Genomic DNA, 22,500 nt, shown 5'->3' with positions numbered 1-22,500 from the left:
ATAACCGCGCGCTCTCTCTCCTCGGGTTGGTGCTGAGACAGCGCTCATCTCAGCATCCTTTCTTCCGAGAAACCGCTGATCAAGGAAGTCGTTGCACATGCATGCACCATCTTATTTTTGACACACATCTTACAGTAAACATCCAAGCGGTGTGAATTACTACCAAAATATAATATCGAATATATTTGACCATCATCGGCAATTATTGTTGCCTTTTATGTAACAAAAGTGCTTATTGTACTGCATAGGCTATGGCAAACTTCACAATCAGACGTGTGCTCTCCTCACAGCGATGTATCATTTTCATCGCAATGGTGTGGCGAGATTTATCAGCAATATGTGTGGTAAATTGTATTCTACAGTATGGATCGCTAATCCTATCCACATCACATCCCCTACTACCCCAACTAGCCTACTAGATATGTTCCAGCAGTGCTGGAATGACTACATGTAAAACTGTATCAGAGTAGGCTACAATCTGTAATGTGCACTATCCCTCTATTCTACTAGAATATAGAATTCAATCATAAATCAAAGGCAACAGATGGATTGACTGTATGTATAAAACCGAAAGCCCACTATGGAGACACACTTACCTTATTCTGGGTTACTTCATGTGGTCCATTTGACGCTGTCCATCACACGCAAATAGCGTCAGTCTTCTCCGCATAGTTTAATTTGGGCGTTAAATGCCGATCTTAGTTATGAATGAAACCGGACTGAATAAGACACACCCACAGCCCGATCCTGAAAACACCACGTGACGAAGACGGCGAAGAAGTGAGATGGAACAGACACTGGTGGTCCGTGCAGGTTTACGCGAAGCGCGTGGGAATAATTTCTTCCATTTATATTTTGCATAATTCATAATAGCCCTCGCACTAAGATGTGAAACAAATATTTTGATATTATTGTTTTATTGATATCATTGCTCTCCTTTTGCTAAACGAAAAACACAGATCAGCAAGCACAGTCAGTGAGCTTTGCAGGTGAAATATTTTTGATAGTTACTTTCATTACCTGTCTTGGTAATTCATGACACACCTATTACGGAGATAATTAATGCCCATGATAATATCATATCCATTATAGAAAGTTCCTGAACCAATTGAGATGCAAATATTCACCTCTTGCAGTTTCGTCTTATACCCACATGGTGGTATTGTTGCACCATAGCGCAATTGTGGACCGGACAACAACACTCGAATTGAGGTCCAGTTTACTTGCAAAAAAAAAAAAGATGGGTTATTTGCTTACACAGAACATTACTATGTCTTTACCTCATAACAATTTCAGTATGAATGTGAACTGTAATTAACAAAAAATGAACATTTTCAGATGAATTTGAGACACTTCAACATCTGTGTTGACTAGTCAAGGGCCAGACTGGTTCCTGATAGGGTCGGTGCTATCCGGCACCCTTGAGACGTCCACACCCCGTTGAAACGTAAATGTAAAATGCTCACTGTAATGGTTAAGGTTAGAATTTACAGTAGGGAGCATCACACCTTGCACTTCAGATTAATGTTTTTGTCATGGATTGACAATTTTATTTAGGCAGAATGGAAATGAGGTTTCCAAGAGACTAGGCCAAGGTTTATTCAGATTGCACAGTGCTGACAGCACTTTCTTTAATGCATTTTTCTTGTATTATCTATTTTGTTTTTGTATTTCATTTCACTCTTTTGTTCACCCCTTTTTCATGGTATCCAATTGGTATACAGTCTTGTCTCCCGTACGGACTCGGGAGAGGTGAAGGTCGAGAGCCGTGTGTCCTCCGAAACACAACCCAACCAAGCCACTTCTTGACACAATTCCCACTTAACCCAGAAGACAGCCACACCAATGTGTCGGGGGAAACACCGTACACCTGGCAACCGTGTCAGCGTGCACTGCGCCCGGTCTGCCACAGGAGTCGCTAGTGCGCGATGGGACAAGGACATCCCTGCCTGCCAAAACCTCCGCTAACCCGGACGAAGCCGAAGGATGTGTCTCTCCAAAACCTTTACCTGAACAACGGTAACATATACTGAACAAAAATATAAACGCAGCATGTAAAGTGTTGGTCCCATGTTTCATGGACTGAAATAAAAGATCCCAGAAATGTTCCATAAGCTACATTTCTTTAAATGTTGTGCACACATTTGTTTACATCACTGTTAGTGAGTATTTCTACTTCGCAAAGATAATCCATGCACTTAACAGGTCTGGCATATCAAGAAGCTGATTAGAGAGCATGATCATTGTACAGGTAGGTGCACCTTGTGCTGGGGACAATAAAAAATACTCTAAAATGTGCAGTTTTGTCACACAACACAATGCCACAGATGACTCAAGTTTTGAGGGAGCGTGCAATTGGCATGCTGACTGCAGGAATGTCCACCAGAGCTATTGCCATATAATTTAATGTTCATTTCTCTACCAAAAGCCACCTCCCATGTATCCATGCCAGCCCAGGACCTCCACATCCAGCTTCTTCACCTGCGGGATCATCTGAGACCAGCCAGCCGGACAGCTGATGAAACTGAGGAGTATTTCTGTATGTAATAAAGCCCTTTTGTGGGGGAAAATGCATTCTGATTGGCTGTGCCTGGCTCCCCAGTGGGTGGACCTGGCTCCCACGTGGGTGGGCCTATGCCCTCCCAAACACACCCATGTCTGCGCTCCCATCCAGTCATGTGAACTCCATAGATTAGGGACTAATTCATGAATTGTAATTGACTGATTTCCTTATATGAACTGTAACTCAGTAAATTTGTTGACATTGTTGCATGTTGCATTTATATTTTTGTTCAGCATAAAACACTGGAAGAATAAAAATGTTCAATTTAGACTTTGTATGGAAATGCGTTTAAATATAGCAACAACTGTGAATCTCGATTCTGCAAATAGCAGATGTCTTCCAATAATAACCGTGGAATATTCACATGCTGCTCTGTCTCACTATAAATAGCTCATACTTTGTATTCAATCAAAGCTTCCTACGCTTCACACAGGCTGGATATAAACATCCACAGTAGAACGGTTTTGCCTACACACTGGGTTTAAAGGGATAGTTCATCGCCAAAATCAATGATCATGAGAGAGTTTTTAGACCACTTCTGAGGCATAAAAATGTCTGAGCGATTGTTTGTAACTAGCTTTTGATGTCATGCATGACAGTTGACATATTACACATGAACTGTTTCATGAGTGACTAAAACCAGGGCATTATGTGGAAATATGATGTAGGAGAGATAAAGAAAGGGCAGAGGACTGTTTAGTAAGAGTATTGGGAAAGAGCTTCCTCCCTCTCTCAGAATGGTGTCTTTGGGCACACGCAGTCACATCTCACTTCCTGTTGTTGATCAATCAGTAATGCATTCTGGGGAATTGGCTTCTGCCAGTCAGCAGAGTTTCCTGTGGATGTTTGCCTGTCAAGTCATCATCAGTCAGAAGTTACACATTCCGATACTGTGCAATAACCACGTTCTGTGTGTGTGTATATGTCTATGCATGCGTGCATGTGTGTGTGTGTGTGTAAGTGAGAGAGATCGCCTGTCTGGGTCGTATTTTTGGGCATGCCGTCTGTTTCACCAGTAGATCATGTGACTCAGAACAGATGGTTGACCCAAAAGCGATGTATAAAAATATACCCAGCCGCCCCAAAAAAACAAAGAAGAAAAAAAAGGACTTTCATTCCAAAATAACTGGAACAACGATGTTATAACTCAACAAAGGTGCTGCAAAGCTTTTGAAACATTTGAAACAATTTCTCTTTCAGATCTAGCATAGGAAGAATGCCTTCCTTCACTCATATACTTTTCTCAACATGGCTTAAGAATTGGAATTTCAGGAGTTTACAGTGCATTCGGAAAGTATTCAGACCCCTTGACTGTTTCCACATTTTGTTATGTTACAGTCTTATTCTAAAATTGATTTTTTTTTAATTATCCTCATCGATCTACACGCATTACCCCTTAATGACGAAGTGAAAACAGGTTTTTATCAAATGTACTAACATTGAAAAAAAGAGAATTACCTTATATACATAAGTATTCAGACCCTTTGCTATGAGACTTGAAAATTGAGCTTAGTTGCATATTTTTTTCCATCTTGTTTCCCTTCTTCCATTGGGGGAGAAGGGCCTTGGTCAAGGAGGTGATCAAGAAACCGATGGTCGCTCTGACAGAGCTTCAGAGTTCCTCTGTGGAGAATCTTCCAAAAGGACAACCATCTCTGCAGCACTCCACCAATCAGGTCATTATAGTAGAGTGGCCAGACAGAAGCCACTCCTCAATAAAAGGCACATGACAGCCCGGTTAGAGTATTCCAAAAGGCACCGGAAGGATGCAGACCATGAGAAACAAGATTATCTGGCCTTACGAAACCAAGATCGACCTCTTTGGCCTACATGCCAAGCGTCACACCTGGAGGAAACCTGGCACTATCACTATGGTGAAGCATGGGGGTGGCAGCATCATGCTGTAGGGATGTTTATCAGCAGCAGGGACTTAGATATTGGTCAGGATCGAGAGAAAGCTGAACGGAGCAAAGTACAGACAGATCCTTGATGAAAACCTGCATCTAGAGCGCTCAGGACCTCAGACTGGGGCGAAGGTTCACCTTCCAACAAGACAACGACCCTAAGCACACAGCCAAGACAACGCAGCAGTGGCTTCAGGACAAGTCTCTGAATGTCCTTGAGTGGCCCAGCCAGAGCCCAGACTTGAACCCGATCGAACATCTCTGGAGAGACCTGAAAATAGCTTTGCAGCGACCCTCCCCATCCAACCTGACAGACCATGAGAAGATCTGCAGAGAAGAATGGGAGAAACTCCCCAAATACAGTGCCTTGCGAAAGTATTCGCCCCCCTTGAACTTTGTGACCTTTTGCCACATTTCAGGCTTCAAACATAAAGATATGAAACTGTATTTTTTTGTGAAGAATCAACAACAAGTGGGACACAATCATAAAGTGGAACGACATTTATTGGATATTTCAAACTTTTTTAACAAATCAAAAACTGAAAAATTGGGCGTGCAAAATTATTCAGCCCCTTTACTTTCAGTGCAGCAAACTCTCTCCAGAAGTTCAGTGAGGATCTCTGAATGATCCAATGTTGACCTAAATGACTAATGATGATAAATACAATCCACCTGTGTGTAATCAAGTCTCCGTATAAATGCACCTGCACTGTGATAGTCTCAGAGGTCCGTTAAAAGCGCAGAGAGCATCATGAAGAACAAGGAACACACCAGGCAGGTCTGAGATACTGTTGTGAAGACGTTTAAAGCCGGATTTGGATACAAAAAGATTTCCCAAGCTTTAAACATCCCAAGGAGCACTGTACAAGCGATAATATTGAAATGGAAGGAGTATCAGACCACTGCAAATCTACCAAGACCTGGCCGTCCCTCTAAACTTTCAGCTCATACAAGGAGAAGACTGATCAGAGATGCAGCCAAGAGGCCCATGATCACTCTGGATGAACTGCAGAGATCTACAGCTGAGGTGGGAGACTCTGTCCATAGGACAACAATCAGTCGTATATTGCACAAATCTGGCCTTTATGGAAGAGTGGCAAGAAGAAAGCCATTTCTTAAAGATATCCATAAAAGTGTTGTTTAAAGTTTGCCACAAGCCACCTGGGAGACACACCAAACATGTGGAAGAAGGTGCTCTGGTCAGATGAAACCAAAATTGAACTTTTTGGCAACAATGCAAAAAGTTATGTTTGGCGTAAAAAGCAACACAGCTCATCACCTGAACACACCATCCGCACTGTCAAACATGGTGGTGGCAGCATCATGGTTTGGGCCTGCTTTTCTTCAGCAGGGACAGGGAAGATGGTTAAAATTGATGGGAAGATGGATGGAGCCAAATACAGGACAATTCTGGAAGAAAACCTGATGGAGTCTGCAAAAACCTGAGACTGGGACGGAGATTTGTCTTCCAACAAGACAATGATCCAAAACATAAAGCAAAATCTACAATGGAATGGTTCAAAAATAAACATATCCAGGTGTTAGAATGGCCAAGTCAAAGTCCAGACCTGAATCCAATCGAGAATCTGTGGAAAGAACTGGAAACTGCTGTTCACAAATGCTCTCCATCCAACCTCACTGGGCTCGAGATGTTTTGCAAGGAGGAATGGGAAAAAATTTCAGTCTCTCGATGTGCAAAACTGATAGAGACATACCCCAAGCGACTTACAGCTGTAATCGCAGCAAAAGGTGGCGCTACAAAGTATTAACTTAAAGGGGGCTAAATAATTTTGCATGCCCAATTTTTCAGTTTTTGATTTGTTAAAAAAGTTTGAAATATCCAATAAATGTCGTTCCACTTCATGATTGTGTCCCACATGTTGTTGATTCTTCACAAAAAAATACAGTTTTATATCTTTATGTTTGAAGCCTGAAATGTGGCAATAGGTCGCAATGTTCAAGGGGGCCGAATACTTTCGCAAGGCACTGTACAGGTGTGCCAAGCTTGCAGCGTCATACCCAAAAAGTCTCGAGGCTGTAGTCACTGCCAAAGATGCTTCAACAAAGTACTGAGTAAAGGGTCTGAATACTTAGGTAAATGTGATATTTCATTTTTAAAATGTTCATTAATTTGCAAAATTTCTAAAAACCTGTTTTTGCTTCATCGTTATGGGGTATTGTGTGTAGATTGATGAGGGGGAGGGGAAACAATGTCATCCATTTTAGAATAAGGCTGTAACGTAACAAAATCTGGAAAAAAGTCAAGGGGTCTGAATACTTTCCGAATGCACCGTATACGTGTTTAATGACTTACAGGACAGGATGAGTAGACAGAGAGTTCTGGCTAGAGACAAACAATACTATTGAATCGCAGGTTACTACTTCTCTTTCTAGGAATTGCAGAATATACTAAAGGAAACAATCATTTAGCCTACATAAATGTTTATGTTAGAAATACTGTCTGTCTGACCTCCCGCCTTATACAAACAAAATTCCTTGAAAAGTCAGCTCAGCATTCTGGAATTCCGAGAAGAGAGGTGTAACATTCCAGACTGGTGAGACGTTGGGAAAACTGTGCTGGGAGAGGCCACGAAGGGGGTAAGCCAGGAAAGGCCACGGAGGAGGGAGGAGGAATGTGAGGACGTAGGGTAAATTTGGAGAGGAGGAATTTGTAGTGTGTTCCATGTCTTCTGACGTCAATGCAGCATCCCTGCTGACATGCTCCAGGGAACAGGACATCCTGTGGGTCAGGGTTCATCTCAACAGTCTAAACTGGCTTCCTCTCCTCGTCTCCTCGTCTTTTTTACTTCATCTGCACTGATCTGGAAACATTGGGTGGATGAAAGCAATACAGTATAAGGGGGAAAATGTGTTGTTGGGGTCTACTTTCATCTATACTGGGTTGTTAGATTAGTACAGATGCAAGGAATGAGAGAAGGAGAGGAAGCTACTTTGGAGTATTGGGATTGTTCTTGTTGGTGTCTTGCTGGATTCCATGGAGGACATGGATTCCTGTACATGAGGCTGCACATAGAACCTTCAAAAATGGAACCTATTATCAGCTACTTATCTGGCTCAGGTTATCTCAACAGGGCTTTTTATTCAGCCTTCAATGAAGAATACCCCAATCCACTGAAATGTATGTCAGTTATGCATCTATGAATTGTATTTTCTGTATTGTGTATTGCGTTGTGAAGCTATAGGTAAGTTTTCCAATGTATTACAAATGTTCATAAAAACTTGAACTTGAACTGCAAATGCGTCATGCTTTTCCCTTGTTGATGTCTCTCTTACACCTCTCTGCAGTATGAGGTCCAAAGCTCAAGAGAATGATTGGTCAGGTTCTATACAGAAAGAAGCGTAGCAATGGCCGTCAAAGGACAATACAATCCTGAATAAGATCCAAGTTACACACAGGGAGGGAGGTTGAGATTCGTGCTGAGATTGAGACTGTGGTGAGTGGGGGTTATTCTCTCTGCAACAACATTCAACAATAACACCCTCTCGCTTCTGCTCTGCTGTCTCTCTCAAACACTGGGATATCCATTTGAGTATTTCAGAGATAAAGAGAGGTGGAGGAGAAAGGGAGAGAGAATACAAGAGAGAAAGACAGAGAGAGAATAAAAGAGAGACAGAGAGAGAGAGAGAGAGAGAGAGAGAGAGAGAGAGAGAGAGAGAGAGAGAGAGAGAGAGAGAGAGAGAGAGAGAGAGAGAGAGAGAGAGAGAGAGAGAGAGAGAGAGAGAGAGAGAGAGACAAAGAGAACACAAACAAAAGACAGAGAGAGAGAGATAGAGAGAGAGAGAGAGAGAGAGAGAGAGAGAGAGAGAGAGAGAGAGAGAGAGAGAGAGAGAGAGATAGAGAGAGAGAGAGAGAGAGAGAGAGAGAGAGAGAGAGAGAGAGAGAGAGAACACAAACAAAAGACAGAGTGCGCGCGAGAGAGAGAGAGAGAGAGAGACTCAGACAGAGAGCGTTGTCCCTATCCCCAAATATCACTCTTGTTATTAGGAAGAGGGCAGAAGAAAGAGGATGACAGATGCTGAAAAGGAAGGGATAGAATGAGTGGGCGGAGGAAGGATAGTTGCACTTGCAGAGAACAGAGGATGGAGTGAGCGAGTGCATGAGTAGGTGGATGGAGGCAGGCAGGTGGGCCGGGAAAGGTCTGACGCAGTCTGGATGAAGCGGGGGCGGAGGGGGGCGGTGCTATATTTAGCACCCGATGGGAGAGGTTCTGGCTGCTTTTCTCTGCCTGTCTACGTCATAGAGTCTACGCTGGCCCTCTGGACGTTATGTGACAGGTGACGGCACGCTGTTCTTTATCAATGAGGAGACTGGACTAGAATACTAAGCAGAGAAGCAGAGAAAGACCTGATGCTGTGGACTGTACAGGATACAATAACTTACAATAACGATTTGAATATACTGTCAAATAAAATAGAACAGAAAATAATAAAATAGAATAGTGATTATTGATTCATTTGCTTATTACATTCCTAATATGTGAAATGCTTGGAAATTCACATTCTATTAAAGTCATAATGTGAATAGACAAAGCAGAAAGGAAATATCCTACACTCACAGCATTTTAAAGGAGCCCATTCTCAAATCAAATCAGTGTAACAGCACTGAGCTCATAACTTCTTCTGTCAATATAAATGATAGTTTGTATCTGTCAAAACATTATTTATTTTTAAAGGCAACATTGTTTTTTTCTGATTACATCACCACCTTTATGAATGGCATGGTGCTTGGCGGTAGGCTACAAGAACGAGGGCGGGTCCTGTCTACACGTGGGTAGCAAGTAGAGCTGATAGGACCATGCGGTCCAACACTAGGCACTTACAATTGATTGGCTAGTGAGGACAGTGGGAGGATTTAACAGTCATCAAATAGAGACGCTTTTACGCATTGTACAGTTCAATGTGTAGGTTTGAGTCTGAGGAAGACAGGGTAGCCAAGAAGAGGCACTATCGGGCAGTCTATTGTGATTATCTATCTTCAGTTATCACTCAGTTACATATTTGGAACACACAGTTCAACTCATAGGCTACTGTACTTGGCTCCATTGATCAATAAAGACAAAGAACATCTAATTATTTATATTTCGTCTTCTGGAAAACGGCAGAAGAGTATTGGAGTTGTGTGGGTCAGTTCCAAATAGCCTACATTTAGACAAGCGGATACCAGCTACTCTTTGATACTTCGACCCAAATAACGTGCCAAATAAAGCGCAGCCCAGCGAATGGACCATCATCAACCCGGCACACGTAGCTTCATTCCCCGCGCGGCTCCAGTCTGCGCGTCGGTACCTACTGAATCATTCATGCGCTTGTCCATCAGCTCGACCACAGGCAGCCGCTTCGAGCTCTCTGTCCATCGGGGAGAAACGGTGGAGGTGCTGAGGAGACGACTTTCCCAAAAGCTCAGAGTACCGAAAGAAAGATTCGTCTTGCTGCATAAGGAAACGTGAGTAGCCTAACCCCACTGGGCACATACGTCAATTCAACGCCTGTTCCACGTTGGTTCGAAGTAATTTCATTGAAAGGACGTGGAAACGACGTTGATTCGGTACATTGGGTATGATTTCAAGGGGACCAAATAACAATTCTGATGTAGACTTTTGTATTACATATTTGATGCAATATCATGTAATCGATTTTAAGTCTGGTTCTGCATGAGCCTATAACTTCATTGTCAAACAGGCCGAACTCATAAATGAAATGCATTTATGTGCAGGTGTTCTTTGTAAAACATCGTTTTAATCTCATGTGTGAATAAAAGGCCAATAATGAATTAATACAAATTCTTAAATGTTTCTATATACACATAGTAATGATCATGTCTTCTAATGTACCCACAGGCGGTTGAGTACAGGGACACTACATGACCTGGGCATAGTTGATGGGAGTAAGCTGACACTGGTCCCAACTATTGAGGCAGGCTTGTTATCAGTAAGTCATACATTGTACAGTCCATAAATGGTTAACAAAGTTAACACCAGCTATTGAGTAAAGGAAACATGTCTGTAATGTTAAGTATAGTCTATAAAGCTTCAGCCAAGAGGTCTGGACCTTTATAGCAGAGGTGATATTACTAGGTGCTCTGGCAGTTCTCCCTGAACCACTTTTACAACAGAACCACGTGTAAAACAACACCAGATTTACTGGGGATGTACTTGCCAGCTTCTGTGTGGCCCTATTCATAGGTCCTTCTATCGGCATTGATCTATCATATATATATATATATATATAATATGCCTCTTTTGTTTTCTTTGCTTCCTTAGTCCCAACCATCCAGAAGAGAGCAGACCATCATGCAGGCTTTGGAGAGTTTAACTGAAACTCAGGTTGGTCTCTGATCTTTCACCGGACTTCTGTGTCATAAGATGGCTGTAACACTGTTGTCTCTATGTGCTAGGATTAAAGGCCTATGTAAATAAATAAGCAGCATTTTCTTTCTGTCTTCGTTCATACCAGCTCAGTACGGCTGGGTTGTGTCATGAAACAGCAAGGTTGTGTGTGTGTGTGTGGTTGTTTCTGCATATGTATGTGTGTGTGGTTGTTTCTGCATATGTATGTGTGTGTGGTTGTTTCTGCATATGTATGTGTCTGTGGTTGTTTCTGCATATGTATGTGTGTGTGGTTGTTTCTGCATATGTGTGTGGTTGTTTCTGCATATGTATGTGGTTGTTTCTGCATATGTATGTGTGTGTGGTTGTTTCTGCATATGTATGTGTGTGTGGTTGTTTCTGCATATGTATGTGTGTGTGGTTGTTTCTGCATATGTATGTGTCTGTGGTTGTTTCTGCATATGTATGTGTGTGTGGTTGTTTCTGCATATGTGTGTGGTTGTTTCTGCATATGTATGTGGTTGTTTCTGCATATGTATGTGTGTGTGGTTGTTTCTGCATATGTATGTGGTTGTTTCTGCATATGTATGTGTGTGTGGTTGTTTCTGCATATGTATGTGCCTGTGGTTGTTTCTGCATATGTATGTGGTTGTTTCTGCATATGTATGTGTCTGTGGTTGTTTCTGCATATGTATGTGTGTGGTTGTTTCTGCATATGTATGTGTCTGTGGTTGTTTCTGCATATGTATGTGTGTGTGGTTGTTTCTGCATATGTATGTGTGTGTGGTTGTTTCTGCATATGTGTGTGGTTGTTTCTGCATATGTATGTGGTTGTTTCTGCATATGTATGTGTGTGTGGTTGTTTCTGCATATGTATGTGTCTGTGGTTGTTTCTGCATATGTATGTGTGTGTGGTTGTTTCTGCATATGTGTGTGGTTGTTTCTGCATATGTATGTGGTTGTTTCTGCATATGTATGTGTGTGTGGTTGTTTCTGCATATGTATGTGGTTGTTTCTGCATATGTATGTGTGTGTGGTTGTTTCTGCATATGTATGTGCCTGTGGTTGTTTCTGCATATGTATGTGGTTGTTTCTGCATATGTATGTGTCTGTGGTTGTTTCTGCATATGTATGTGTGTGGTTGTTTCTGCATATGTATGTGTCTGTGGTTGTTTCTGCATATGTATGTGTGTGTGGTTGTTTCTGCATATGTATGTGTCTGTGGTTGTTTCTGCATATGTATGTGTCTGTGGTTGTTTCTGCATATGTATGTGTGTGTGGTTGTTTCTGCATATGTGTGTGTGGTTGTTTCTGCATATGTATGTGTGTGTGGTTGTTTCTGCATATGTATGTGTGTGTGGTTGTTTCTGCATATGTATGTGTGTGTGGTTGTTTCTGCATATGTATATGTGTGTGTGGTTGTTTCTGTATATGTGTGTGGTTGTTTCTGCATATGTATGTGTCTGTGGTTGTTTCTGCATATGTATGTGTCTGTGGTTGTTTCTGCATATGTATGTGTGTGTGGTTGTTTCTGCATATGTATGTGTCTGTGGTTGTTTCTGCATATGTATGTGTCTATGGTTGTTTCTGCATATGTATGTGGTTGTTTCTGCATATGTATGTGGTTGTTTCTGCATATGTATGTGTCTGTGGTTGTTTCTGTATGTGTCTGTGGTTGTTTCTGTATGTGTATGTGGTTGTTTCTGCATATGTATGTGTGTGTGGTTGTTTCTGCATATGTATGTGTCTGTGGTTGTTTCTGCATATGTATGTGTCTGTGGTTGTTTCTGCATATGTATGTGGTTGTTTCTGCATATGTATGTGTCTGTGGCTGTTTCTGTATGTGTGTGTGGTTGTTTCTGCATATGTATGTGTGTGTGGTTGTTTCTGCATATGTATGTGTCTGTGGTTGTTTCTGCATATGTATGTGTCTGTGGTTGTTTCTGCATATGTATGTGTCTGTGGTTGTTTCTGCATATGTATGTGTCTGTGGTTGTTTCTGCATATGTATGTGTCTGTGGTTGTTTCTGAATATGTATGTGTCTATGGTTGTTTCTGCATATGTATGTGGTTGTTTCTGCATATGTATGTGGTTGTTTCTGCATATGTATGTGTCTGTGGTTGTTTCTGTATGTGTCTGTGGTTGTTTCTGTATGTGTATGTGGTTGTTTCTGCATATGTATGTGTGTGTGGTTGTTTCTGCATATGTATGTGTCTGTGGTTGTTTCTGCATATGTATGTGTCTGTGGTTGTTTCTGCATATGTATGTGGTTGTTTCTGCATATGTATGTGTCTGTGGCTGTTTCTGTATGTGTGTGTGGTTGTTTCTGCATATGTATGTGTGTGTGGTTGTTTCTGCATATGTGTGTGTGTGTGGTTGTTTCTGCATATGTATGTGTCTGTGGTTGTTTCTGCATATGTATGTGTCTGTGGTTGTTTCTGCATATGTATGTGTCTGTGGTTGTTTCTGCATATGTATGTGTGTGTGGTTGTTTCTGCATATGTATGTGTCTGTGGTTGTTTCTGCATATGTATGTGTCTGTGGTTGTTTCTGCATATGTATGTGTCTGTGGTTGTTTCTGCATATGTATGTGTCTGGTTGTTTCTGCATATGTATGTGTGTGTGGTTGTTTCTGCATATGTATGTGTCTGTGGTTGTTTCTGCATATGTATGTGTCTGTGGTTGTTTCTGTATATGTGTGTGGTTGTTTCTGCATATGTATGTGTCTGGTTGTTTCTGCATATGTATGTGTCTGTGGTTGTTTCTGCATATGTATGTGTCTGTGGTTGTTTCTGCATATGTATGTGTCTGTGGTTGTTTCTGCATATGTATGTGTCTGTGGTTGTTTCTGCATATGTATGTGTCTGTGGTTGTTTCTGCATATGTATGTGTGTGTGGTTGTTTCTGCATATGTATGTGTGTGTGGTTGTTTCTGCATATGTATGTGTGTGTGGTTGTTTCTGCATATGTATGTGTCTGTGGTTGTTTCTGCATATGTATGTGTGTGTGGTTGTTTCTGCACATGTATGTGTGTGTGGTTGTTTCTGCATATGTATGTGTCTGTGGTTGTTTCTGCATATGTATGTGTCTGTGGTTGTTTCTGCATATGTATGTGTCTGTGGTTGTTTCTGCATATGTATGTGTCTGTGGTTGTTTCTGCATATGTATGTGTGTGGTTGTTTCTGCATATGTATGTGTGTGGTTGTTTCTGCATATGTATGTGTCTGTGGTTGTTTCTGCATATGTATGTGTCTGTGGTTGTTTCTGCATATGTATGTGTCTGTGGTTGTTTCTGCATATGTATGTGTGTGGTTGTTTCTGCATATGTATGTGTGTGGTTGTTTCTGCATATGTATGTGTCTGTGGTTGTTTCTGCATATGTATGTGTCTGTGGTTGTTTCTGCATATGTATGTGTCTGTGGTTGTTTCTGCATATGTATGTGTCTGTGGTTGTTTCTGCATATGTATGTGTCTGTGGTTGTTTCTGCATATGTGTGTCTGTGGTTGTTTCTGCATATGTGTGTCTGTGGTTGTTTCTGCATATGTGTGTCTGTGGTTGTTTCTGCATATGTATGTCTGTGGTTGTTTCTGCATATGTATGTGTATGTGGTTGTTTCTGCATATGTATGTGTCTGTGGTTGTTTCTGCATATGTATGTGTCTGTGGTTGTTTCTGCATATGTATGTGTCTGTGGTTGTTTCTGCATATGTATGTGTCTGTGGTTGTTTCTGCATATGTATGTGTCTGTGGTTGTTTCTGCATATGTATGTGTCTGTGGTTGTTTCTGCATATGTATGTGTCTGTGGTTGTTTATGCATATGTATGTGTCTGTGGTTGTTTCTGCATATGTATGTGTCTGTGGTTGTTTCTGCATATGTATGTGTCTGTGGTTGTTTCTGCATATGTATGTGTCTGTGTTTGTTTCTGCATATGTATGTGGTTGTCTCTGCATATGTATGTGTCTGTGGTTGTTTCTGCATATGTATGTGTCTGTGGTTGAGATGGGAAGGAATGACTCAACTTGACAAAGAACAGTTTTCTAAGAAATGGCTAGGTAGTTCTCATTATGGTCTGACTGCCCCCGCCCCAGACTGCACCTCACACATGCACGCGCACACGTACACGCAGTGACCTAGCCTCCACCACAAGATTAAAATATCACCACTATATAGAGTATATTGATTATATTTACACCAAATATCAGAAGCCATTTTGTACCAGAATGCAAACCCTCACATCAGATATTACAATGGAGAGGTGAGCAGTTCAACGAGACTGTTGTCGTGACTCTGCCGTCTTTAGGCCTGATAGCCTCTTTGTTACTGAAGTGTTCTGCTTCGTGACTGGGCTGGGCTAAATAGAGACACCAGACTGATAATAACAAAACAGATCTAAATAGTAATGCCTCTGTGTCCATAGAAAGCAGTTAGCTCTCAGTAAATAGCTCTGAATGTCTGGGGCCATAACACGAGTGAGAGGGTACCAATATGACTTGTCTGTTGAAGCTTATTACATCTTGGATCATTAAGGACCCTTGTAATGGAGAGAGGCAGCAAACAAATAAGTTCTGTAAATATATTAATCAAGTTATTCATCCTTTTCTGTATCTGCAGGTCAGTGACTTCTTGTCTGGCCGTTCACCCCTGACCCTTGCCCTCAGGGTCGGTGAGCACATGATGTTCGTCCAGCTCCAACTGGCCCCCCAGAGTGCCGCTGGGCAGCAGCAGAGTCACCTCATCACCCAGCGAGCAGGCAGAGTTGGGGTTGAACAGGTGCATGCTGCAAAGTGTGGGTCCACTAGGCTCCCTTACCCCAGCCCAGCCCAGCTCTCCTCCAACACCCCAGCCCAGCCCAGCCCAGCCCAGCTCTCCTCCAACACCCCAGCCCAGCCCAGCCCAGCCCAGCTCTCCTCCAACACCCCAGCCCAGCCCAGCCCAGCCCAGCTCTCCTCCAACACCCCAGCCCAGCCCAGCCCAGCCCAGCTCTCCTCCAACACCTCAGCCTCCCCTGCCCTTGTCTCCCCTCATACCCCCTCCTCAACCTCTCACGTCACCAACCTCTCTCCCTCACCTAGTGCCCCCCCCTGCTCCACCAACCCCACCTGCTCCAGCCCTGCACCCCAGAGCCCAACCCCTGCCACCACCTACCCAGAGGTGGGACTAACAGATTATTCATATTATTATAATGTGACTATTATGTGTGTATTATCACATGCTAATGTTAGTTAAATACTTCAAAGCCTGATCCTGTTTGCAAAGCAAGGAATACATTTAATGTAGTTGCAGATTTATTGTAATATTTATTTATTGAAATATATGACAAGTAGGCTACTGCTATTATCATTATACAGGCTCTATTTTGACTAGACAGGGAGTATCTTATATACAATATATATATATTATATAATTTTGGGGTGGCAGGTAGCCTAGTGGTTAGAGCTTGGGCTAGTAACCGAAAGGTTGCTTGATCGAATCCCCGAGCTGACAAGGTACGAATCTGTCTTTCTGCAGTTTAACCCAATAAGAATTTGTTCTTAACTGACTCGCCTAGTTAAATAAAGGTTAAATAAAAAATACAACCCTTTCGCCCTCTTTATCACAGGGTGACTGCAGTGTGGCTGGTACTCCCACCTCTAATAAAACAGCTGCCGGGGAACCAGGTGCTGTCATAGAGAGCTTTGTGAGCCATGCCCCAGGAGTCTTCTCCGGGACCTTCTCAGGCACTCTGCCCCCAGCTGGGCAGGACAGCACCAGTACCGGTGTCAAGTCATCCAGACGAGGCATCAACACCATCTTCCAGATCCTCAACGACCTTCTCAGTGCCACTCGCCACTACCAAGGGGCTCCACTGTCCCTCTCCCAGCTCCTCTGCCGCCCTCCCAGCACCCCAACCAGCAGCACTCCGAGTACCCCAACCTCGCCCTTCCCGCCGCCCTCACCTCTCACCCCTGACCTTGTCAGCACTGCTACCTCAGGACCACTTACAGACCACATCAGCCAGGAACAAAGTCACTCATGTAAACCTGCTGGTGAGTTGAGGTCCCACAGAATAACCAAAACTTGTCAATGCTGTGTGTAGCTGATTATAGGCAAAACAAAGTACAACATTATGCTGAGACAAAGGATGTTTAGGTTTTGTTATACCATGCTGTCTTTATTCGACTCCTTTTCTTCATAACACAACTAAAGAACCAAATGAATGCGATAGTGATTCTATTTATTGTCTTCATTGAAAACATATGTGCATTAAATGACTGTTTAGCATTCAAGTATTCCTCGTCAGTGGTCTGTCACCGAGTTCTCGCTCCTGCATTCCGAAACCCTAGCGTCATGTTTGGAAACCAGTCCAGCCTTCTCAAGCTAGTCCACAATAGTTGAGTTCTGGTTCTGCTTAGTGTCCAAGTTTAGAAAGTAGCAGCTGTACAGCAGAGAACACTGGTTGTGAGGGTATTGTTGGAAAGGAGGAAGTGGTTTCTGCTCCCCCTATTAATGAACTAGGGTTGTTTATATCCGTTCGCTGATGGCCTACGCATTCATTTGTTCCCCAGTCTGCAATGAATAAGAAAAGTATGTGTGGTTATAAGTGTTTTAGGGCAGAGCGAGCATGTAGCTACAAGGCCCACAGGGGTCAGTTAGTAACAGGAATGCACTCACCGTCACACACACATAGTAACAGGACCTTAACCTTTTAACCTGAGGGTGCGAACTATTGTATCTTACTCGTACCTTTTCACCCTAGCGCCGGAAACATACTAATGAACACATAATCATTGGCGACAGTGGCGGCTCTGGGTCACGTTGTCAGGGAAACGGCACTGCTCCATTCTTGGAATTAGAATTTATTCCATTATGTTCATGGGCCCAAAAACTATGCTAGGCTGATTACATGAGTATGGTGCAATGTACTGTACGCTATATATACACAAAAGTATGTGGACACCCCTTCAAATTAGTGGATTTGGCTATTTCAGCTACACCGTTGCTGACAGGAGGGTAAAAGCGAGCACACAGCCATGCAATCTCCATAGACAAACATTGGCAGTAGAATGACCTTACTGAAGAGCTCAGTGACTTTCAACGTGGCACCGGCATAGGATGCCAGCTTTCCAACAAGTCAATTTGTCACATTTGTGCCCTGCTAGAGCTGCCCCGGTCAACTGTAAGTGATGTTGTTGTGAAGTAACAATAGATCAGATGCGAAATGGTAGGCCTCGCAGATAACAGAACAGGACCGCCGAGTCCTAAGGCGCATGGTGTGTAAAAATGATCTGTCCTCAGTTGCAAAACTCACTAACAATTTCCAAACTGGCTCTGGAAGCAACGTCAGCACAATAACTGTTATTCGGGAGCTTCATGAAATGGGTTTCCATGGCCAAGCAACCACACACAACCTAAGATCACCATGCGCAATGCCAAGCTTCGGATAGAGTGGTATTACAGCTCTCTGGAGTGATGAATCACGCTTCACCATCTGGCAGTCTGACAGACTAATCTGGGTTTAGCGGATGCCAGTAGAAACGCTACCTGCCCGAATGCATAGTGCCAACTGTAACATTTGGTGGAGGAGTAATAATGGTCTGGGGCTGTTTTTCATGGTTCAGTCTAGGCCCCTTAGTTCCAATGAAGGGAAACCTACAGCATACGACATTCTAGACGATTCTGTGCTTCCTTCTTTGTTGCAACAGTTCGGGGAAGGCCCTTTCCTGTTTCAGCATGACAATTCCACCGTGCACAAAGTGAGTTCCATACAGAAATGATTTGTCGAGACCGGTGTGGAAGAACTTGACGGACCTGCACAGAGCTCTGACCTCAACCCCATCGAATACCTTTGGGATGAATTGGAACGCCAACTGCGAACCAGACCTAATCGCCCAACATCAGTCCCTGACCTCACTAATGCTCTCGTGGCTGAATGGAAGCAAGTCCCCGCAGCAATTTTCAAACATCTAGTGGAAAGGCTTCCCAGAGGAGTGGGGGCTATTATATTAGCCAAAGTGGGACCAACTCCATATTAATCCCCATTATTTTGGACTGAAATGTTTGACCAGCAGGTGTCCACATACATTTTGTCATGTGGTGTATATGTAAACTCAGCAAAAAAAAAGAAACGTCCATTTTCAGGACCCGGTCTTTCAAAGATAATTCATAAAAATCTAAATAACTTCACAGATCTTCATTGTAAAGGGTCTCTGTTTCCATGCTTGTTCAATGAACCATAAACAATTAATGAACATGCACCTAACAGCTTACAGACAGTAGGCAATTAAGATCACAGTTATGAAAACTTAGGACACTAAAGAGGCCTTTCTACTGACTCTGAAAAACACCAAAGAAAGATGCCCAGGGTCCCTGCTCATCTGCGTGAATGTGCCTTAGGCATGCTGCACGGAGGCATGAGGACTGCAGATGTGGCCAGGGCAATAAATTGCAATGTCCACACTGTGAGACGCCTAAGACAGCACTACAGGGAGACAGGACGGACAGCTGATCGTCCTCGCAGTTGCAGATCACGTGTAACACCTGCACAGGATCAGTACATCCGAACATCACACCTGCGGGACAGATACAGGATGGCAACAACAACTGCCTGAGTTACACCAGGAACGCATAATCCCTCCATCAGTGCTCAAACTGTCAGCAATAGGCTGAGAGAGGCTGGACTGAGGGCTTGTAGGCCTGTTGTAAGGCAGGGCCTCACCAGACATCACTGGCAAAAAATGTCACATAAGGGCACAAACCTACCGTTGGTGGACCAGACAGGACTGGCAAAAAGTGCTCTTCACTGTCGACTCGCAATTTTGTCTCACCAGGGGTGATGGTCAGATTTGTGTTTATCATCGAAGGAATGAGCATTACACAGAGGCCTGTACTCTAGAGCGGGATCGAATCCGAGGTGGAGGGTCCGTCATGGTCTGGGGCGGTGTGTCACAGCATCATCGGACTGAGCTTGTTGTCATTGCAGGCAATCTCAACGCTGTGCGTTACAGGGAAGACATCCTCCTCCCTCATGTGGTACCCTTCCTGTAGGCTCATCCAGATATGACCATGGCATGACAATGCCATCAGCCATACTGCTCATTCTGTGCGTGCTTTCCTGCAAGACAGGAATGTCAGTGTTCTGCCATGGCCAGCGAAGAGCCCGTATCTTAATCCCATTGTGCACATCTGGGACCTGTTGGATCAGAGAGTGAGGGCTAGGGCCATTCCCCCCCAGAAATGTCTGGAAACTTGCAGGTGCCTTGGTGCAAGAGTGGGGTAGCGTCTCACAGCAAGAACTGGCAAATCTGGTGCAGTCCATGAGGAGGAGATGCAGCTGGTGGCCACACCAGATGCTGACTGTTACCTTTGATTTTGACCTCCCCCTTTGTTCAGGGACACATTATTCAATTTCTGTTAGTCACATGTCTGTGGAACTTGTTCAGTTTGTCTCAGTTGTTGAATCTTGTGTTCATACAAATATTTACACATGTTAAGTTTGCTGAAAATAAACTGTTGACAGTGAGAGGACGTTTCTTTTTTGCTGAGTTTATATACTACTTTAATTCCTGCTATAACATTCTTCCTCATGACCAGTGGTGTAAAGTACTGAAGTAAAAATACTTTAAAGTTCTACTTCCGTATTTTTTTTGGGAATCTATACTTTACCATTTATTTGACATCTTTTACTTTCACTTCACGTCTAAAGAAAATAATGCACTTTTTACACAAATTCTCACTGACACCCCAAAAGTACTCATTACATTTTGAACGTAAAAGTGTCAAATTCACACACTTATCAAGAGAACATCCCTGGTCATCCCTACTGCCTCTAATCTGGCAGACTCACTAAACACAAATGCTTCGTTTGTAAATGAGTGTGCCGCTGGCTATAAGAAAAAAATAAAATTGTGCCATCTGGTTTACTTAGAAGGAATTTGAAATTATTTATACTTTTACTTTTGATATAAGTATATTTCAGCAATTACATTTGCTTTTGATACTTAAGTATATTTTAAACCAAATACATTTACCCAAGTAGCATTTTACTGAGTGACTTTAAATTTTACTTGAGTAATTTTTTATTAAGGTATCTTTTCTTTTACTACAGTATGACATTTGGGTAATTTTTCCTCCACTGCTCATGACTCTTCTAGTCTTCTTCCTCCAACCTCCTGTTTTCTCTATTCCCTCTCATCCTCTCTTCCTCTCTCAGCAGGCCTGTGTTCCAGTCAATCTGAGGAAGAGAACCAGTCGTTGCGTTGTAAACTGGAGCGCCTTCAGATGTTGATGCACCAGAGACGCCTGCGCAGGCGGGCTCGCAGGGACACACGCACCTCACACCCCTACCCTCCTCACCACCATCAACCCTGGTCGCCCGGACGAGACAAAGCCAGCCGCCATAGCAACGGCAGCCTGTCCAGCAGCGAGAGCTCTTCCCTGGACGACCTGGAGTTGCAATGGAAACCGGAGATACCTACCGACCTTTTGATGGCATAGAGAGCATGAGATTAAAACAAGTTTGGACCTGTCATTGGCTGTCCTTTGAATGGCTGAGTAGGAGAAAAACTGCCCATTTTGGGACTCGATCACACTGCACAAGGACTCTTCATAAAGACAACTGTCCCTTCTTGAAACTGGACATTCAAACAGAACTTACGTAGTATATTGTATGTAAATAGTTTACACTCCCTTGACTGAGCTTTCTGCGGATCATATGACACTTTACTGTCAGTCTCTTGCCAGAGTCTGTTGGAACCAGACTCTGTTTGAGGGTCTACCAGTCACTGTACCTACCATTTTAAACTCATCTGACACATCTGCAGTTGCTGTCATTCACATTGTCAGAACTATGTAGCATTGAGGTTGTCAAATAGATAAGTTTCTGCACATTTGTTCGGACAGCTTTATTGCAAGGTTGTGAAGTGATCTTTGTATACAATATGTTCTGATGCATTAAGCAGGTAAAATATAAAATTGATAATGTTCTGATTTGACCCATGTAGACTGTTTAAGTTTGAAGCAATAATTGATTGTTCTGCAGACTTACCTAGGAAATACAAATTCTGAAGTCAGCAATTCGCCTATTTTCCTTTAATTATACTCCTAACATCCATTTAACAAAATACTCCAATCCTAGACCTCAACTCAATGCCTGTATCGAGTGCTGGGGTGCGTTCAGTTCAATTAAACATTTGCTACGTTGCGTGACACTTCTAAAACTTGAACAGACAGGTGACTTGAAAGTGCAGTGGAGTGTTCTGCAACCTCTCCCAGTTTAGTTGTTCAGAACACTAATTGAATGTTGCAGTACATGTGTTGTACTGAACGCAAGCCCTGGGGTGTTGAAATGAAGAAATGGTTTCTATTGACAAATTCAGGTAAGTCCCACAGTTTGCTTCCTAGTGAAGAGCTAGGATCAGGTCCCCCCCTGGGCATGTCTTCAGATCCAATACAACTTACCTTTCAGGATAACGCCTTGCTGCGACAATTGAGGTGAGGGTGAGTGTAAACAGTTGCCAAACGTTCTGCAACTAGTGTTTCTTGGACAAATTGACAAGTCCCTCCCATTTAAGAACATTCTGCTATATTAATAACCCCAGGTGTGTAAGGCATTGCTCGGTCACTACCAGTGCGACTGACGTTTGCTGCGATACTTACAGTTCCTTGTACAAGTGTCAATTTAACTTTGACAATTTAAATTAAAGCA

General features: G+C 42.9%; 1 protein-coding gene across 4 annotated transcripts; it reads left to right on the top strand.

Moving 5' to 3' along the window:
• Nucleotides 1-9,047: 9,047 nt before the first annotated feature.
• On the top strand, nt 9,048-21,865 carry LOC118401801 (midnolin-like). 4 transcript variants are annotated; one of them, XM_035799402.2, is made up of 6 exons: nt 9,048-9,931; nt 10,326-10,416; nt 10,749-10,811; nt 15,429-15,968; nt 16,417-16,843; nt 21,010-21,865. In XM_035799402.2, exons 1-6 carry the CDS (start codon nt 9,708-9,710, stop codon nt 21,288-21,290), a joined length of 1,626 nt encoding a protein of 541 aa, XP_035655295.2. In that variant the 5' UTR covers nt 9,048-9,707; the 3' UTR covers nt 21,291-21,865. The 4 variants fall into 4 exon arrangements, with proteins under 4 accessions (XP_035655295.2, XP_035655294.2, XP_052332329.1 ...); XM_035799401.2 differs by having other exon boundaries at nt 9,055-9,931; nt 21,007-21,865; XM_052476369.1 differs by having other exon boundaries at nt 9,057-9,931; nt 15,429-15,587.
• Nucleotides 21,866-22,500: the final 635 nt, after the last annotated feature.

This window comes from Oncorhynchus keta, chromosome 23 (assembly GCF_023373465.1).
Source record: "Oncorhynchus keta strain PuntledgeMale-10-30-2019 chromosome 23, Oket_V2, whole genome shotgun sequence".
NCBI lineage: Eukaryota > Metazoa > Chordata > Actinopteri > Salmoniformes > Salmonidae > Oncorhynchus > Oncorhynchus keta.
The sequence above is the reverse complement of the archived record's forward strand: the minus strand, read 5'-3'. Positions and strand labels throughout refer to the sequence as shown.

What these genes read in the sequence shown, in the direction of transcription:
- LOC118401801 (XM_035799401.2), top strand. Translation starts at nt 9,708, where the DNA reads ATGGACCATCATCAACCCGGCACACGTAGCTTCATTCCCCGCGCGGCT. An exon ending in TTGAGGCAGGCTTGTTATCA is followed by an intron (nt 10,417 to 10,748) that starts GTAAGTCATACA and finishes TTGCTTCCTTAG; the next exon opens with TCCCAACCATCCAGAAGAGA. An exon ending in AGAGTTTAACTGAAACTCAG is followed by an intron (nt 10,812 to 15,428) that starts GTTGGTCTCTGA and finishes CTGTATCTGCAG; the next exon opens with GTCAGTGACTTCTTGTCTGG.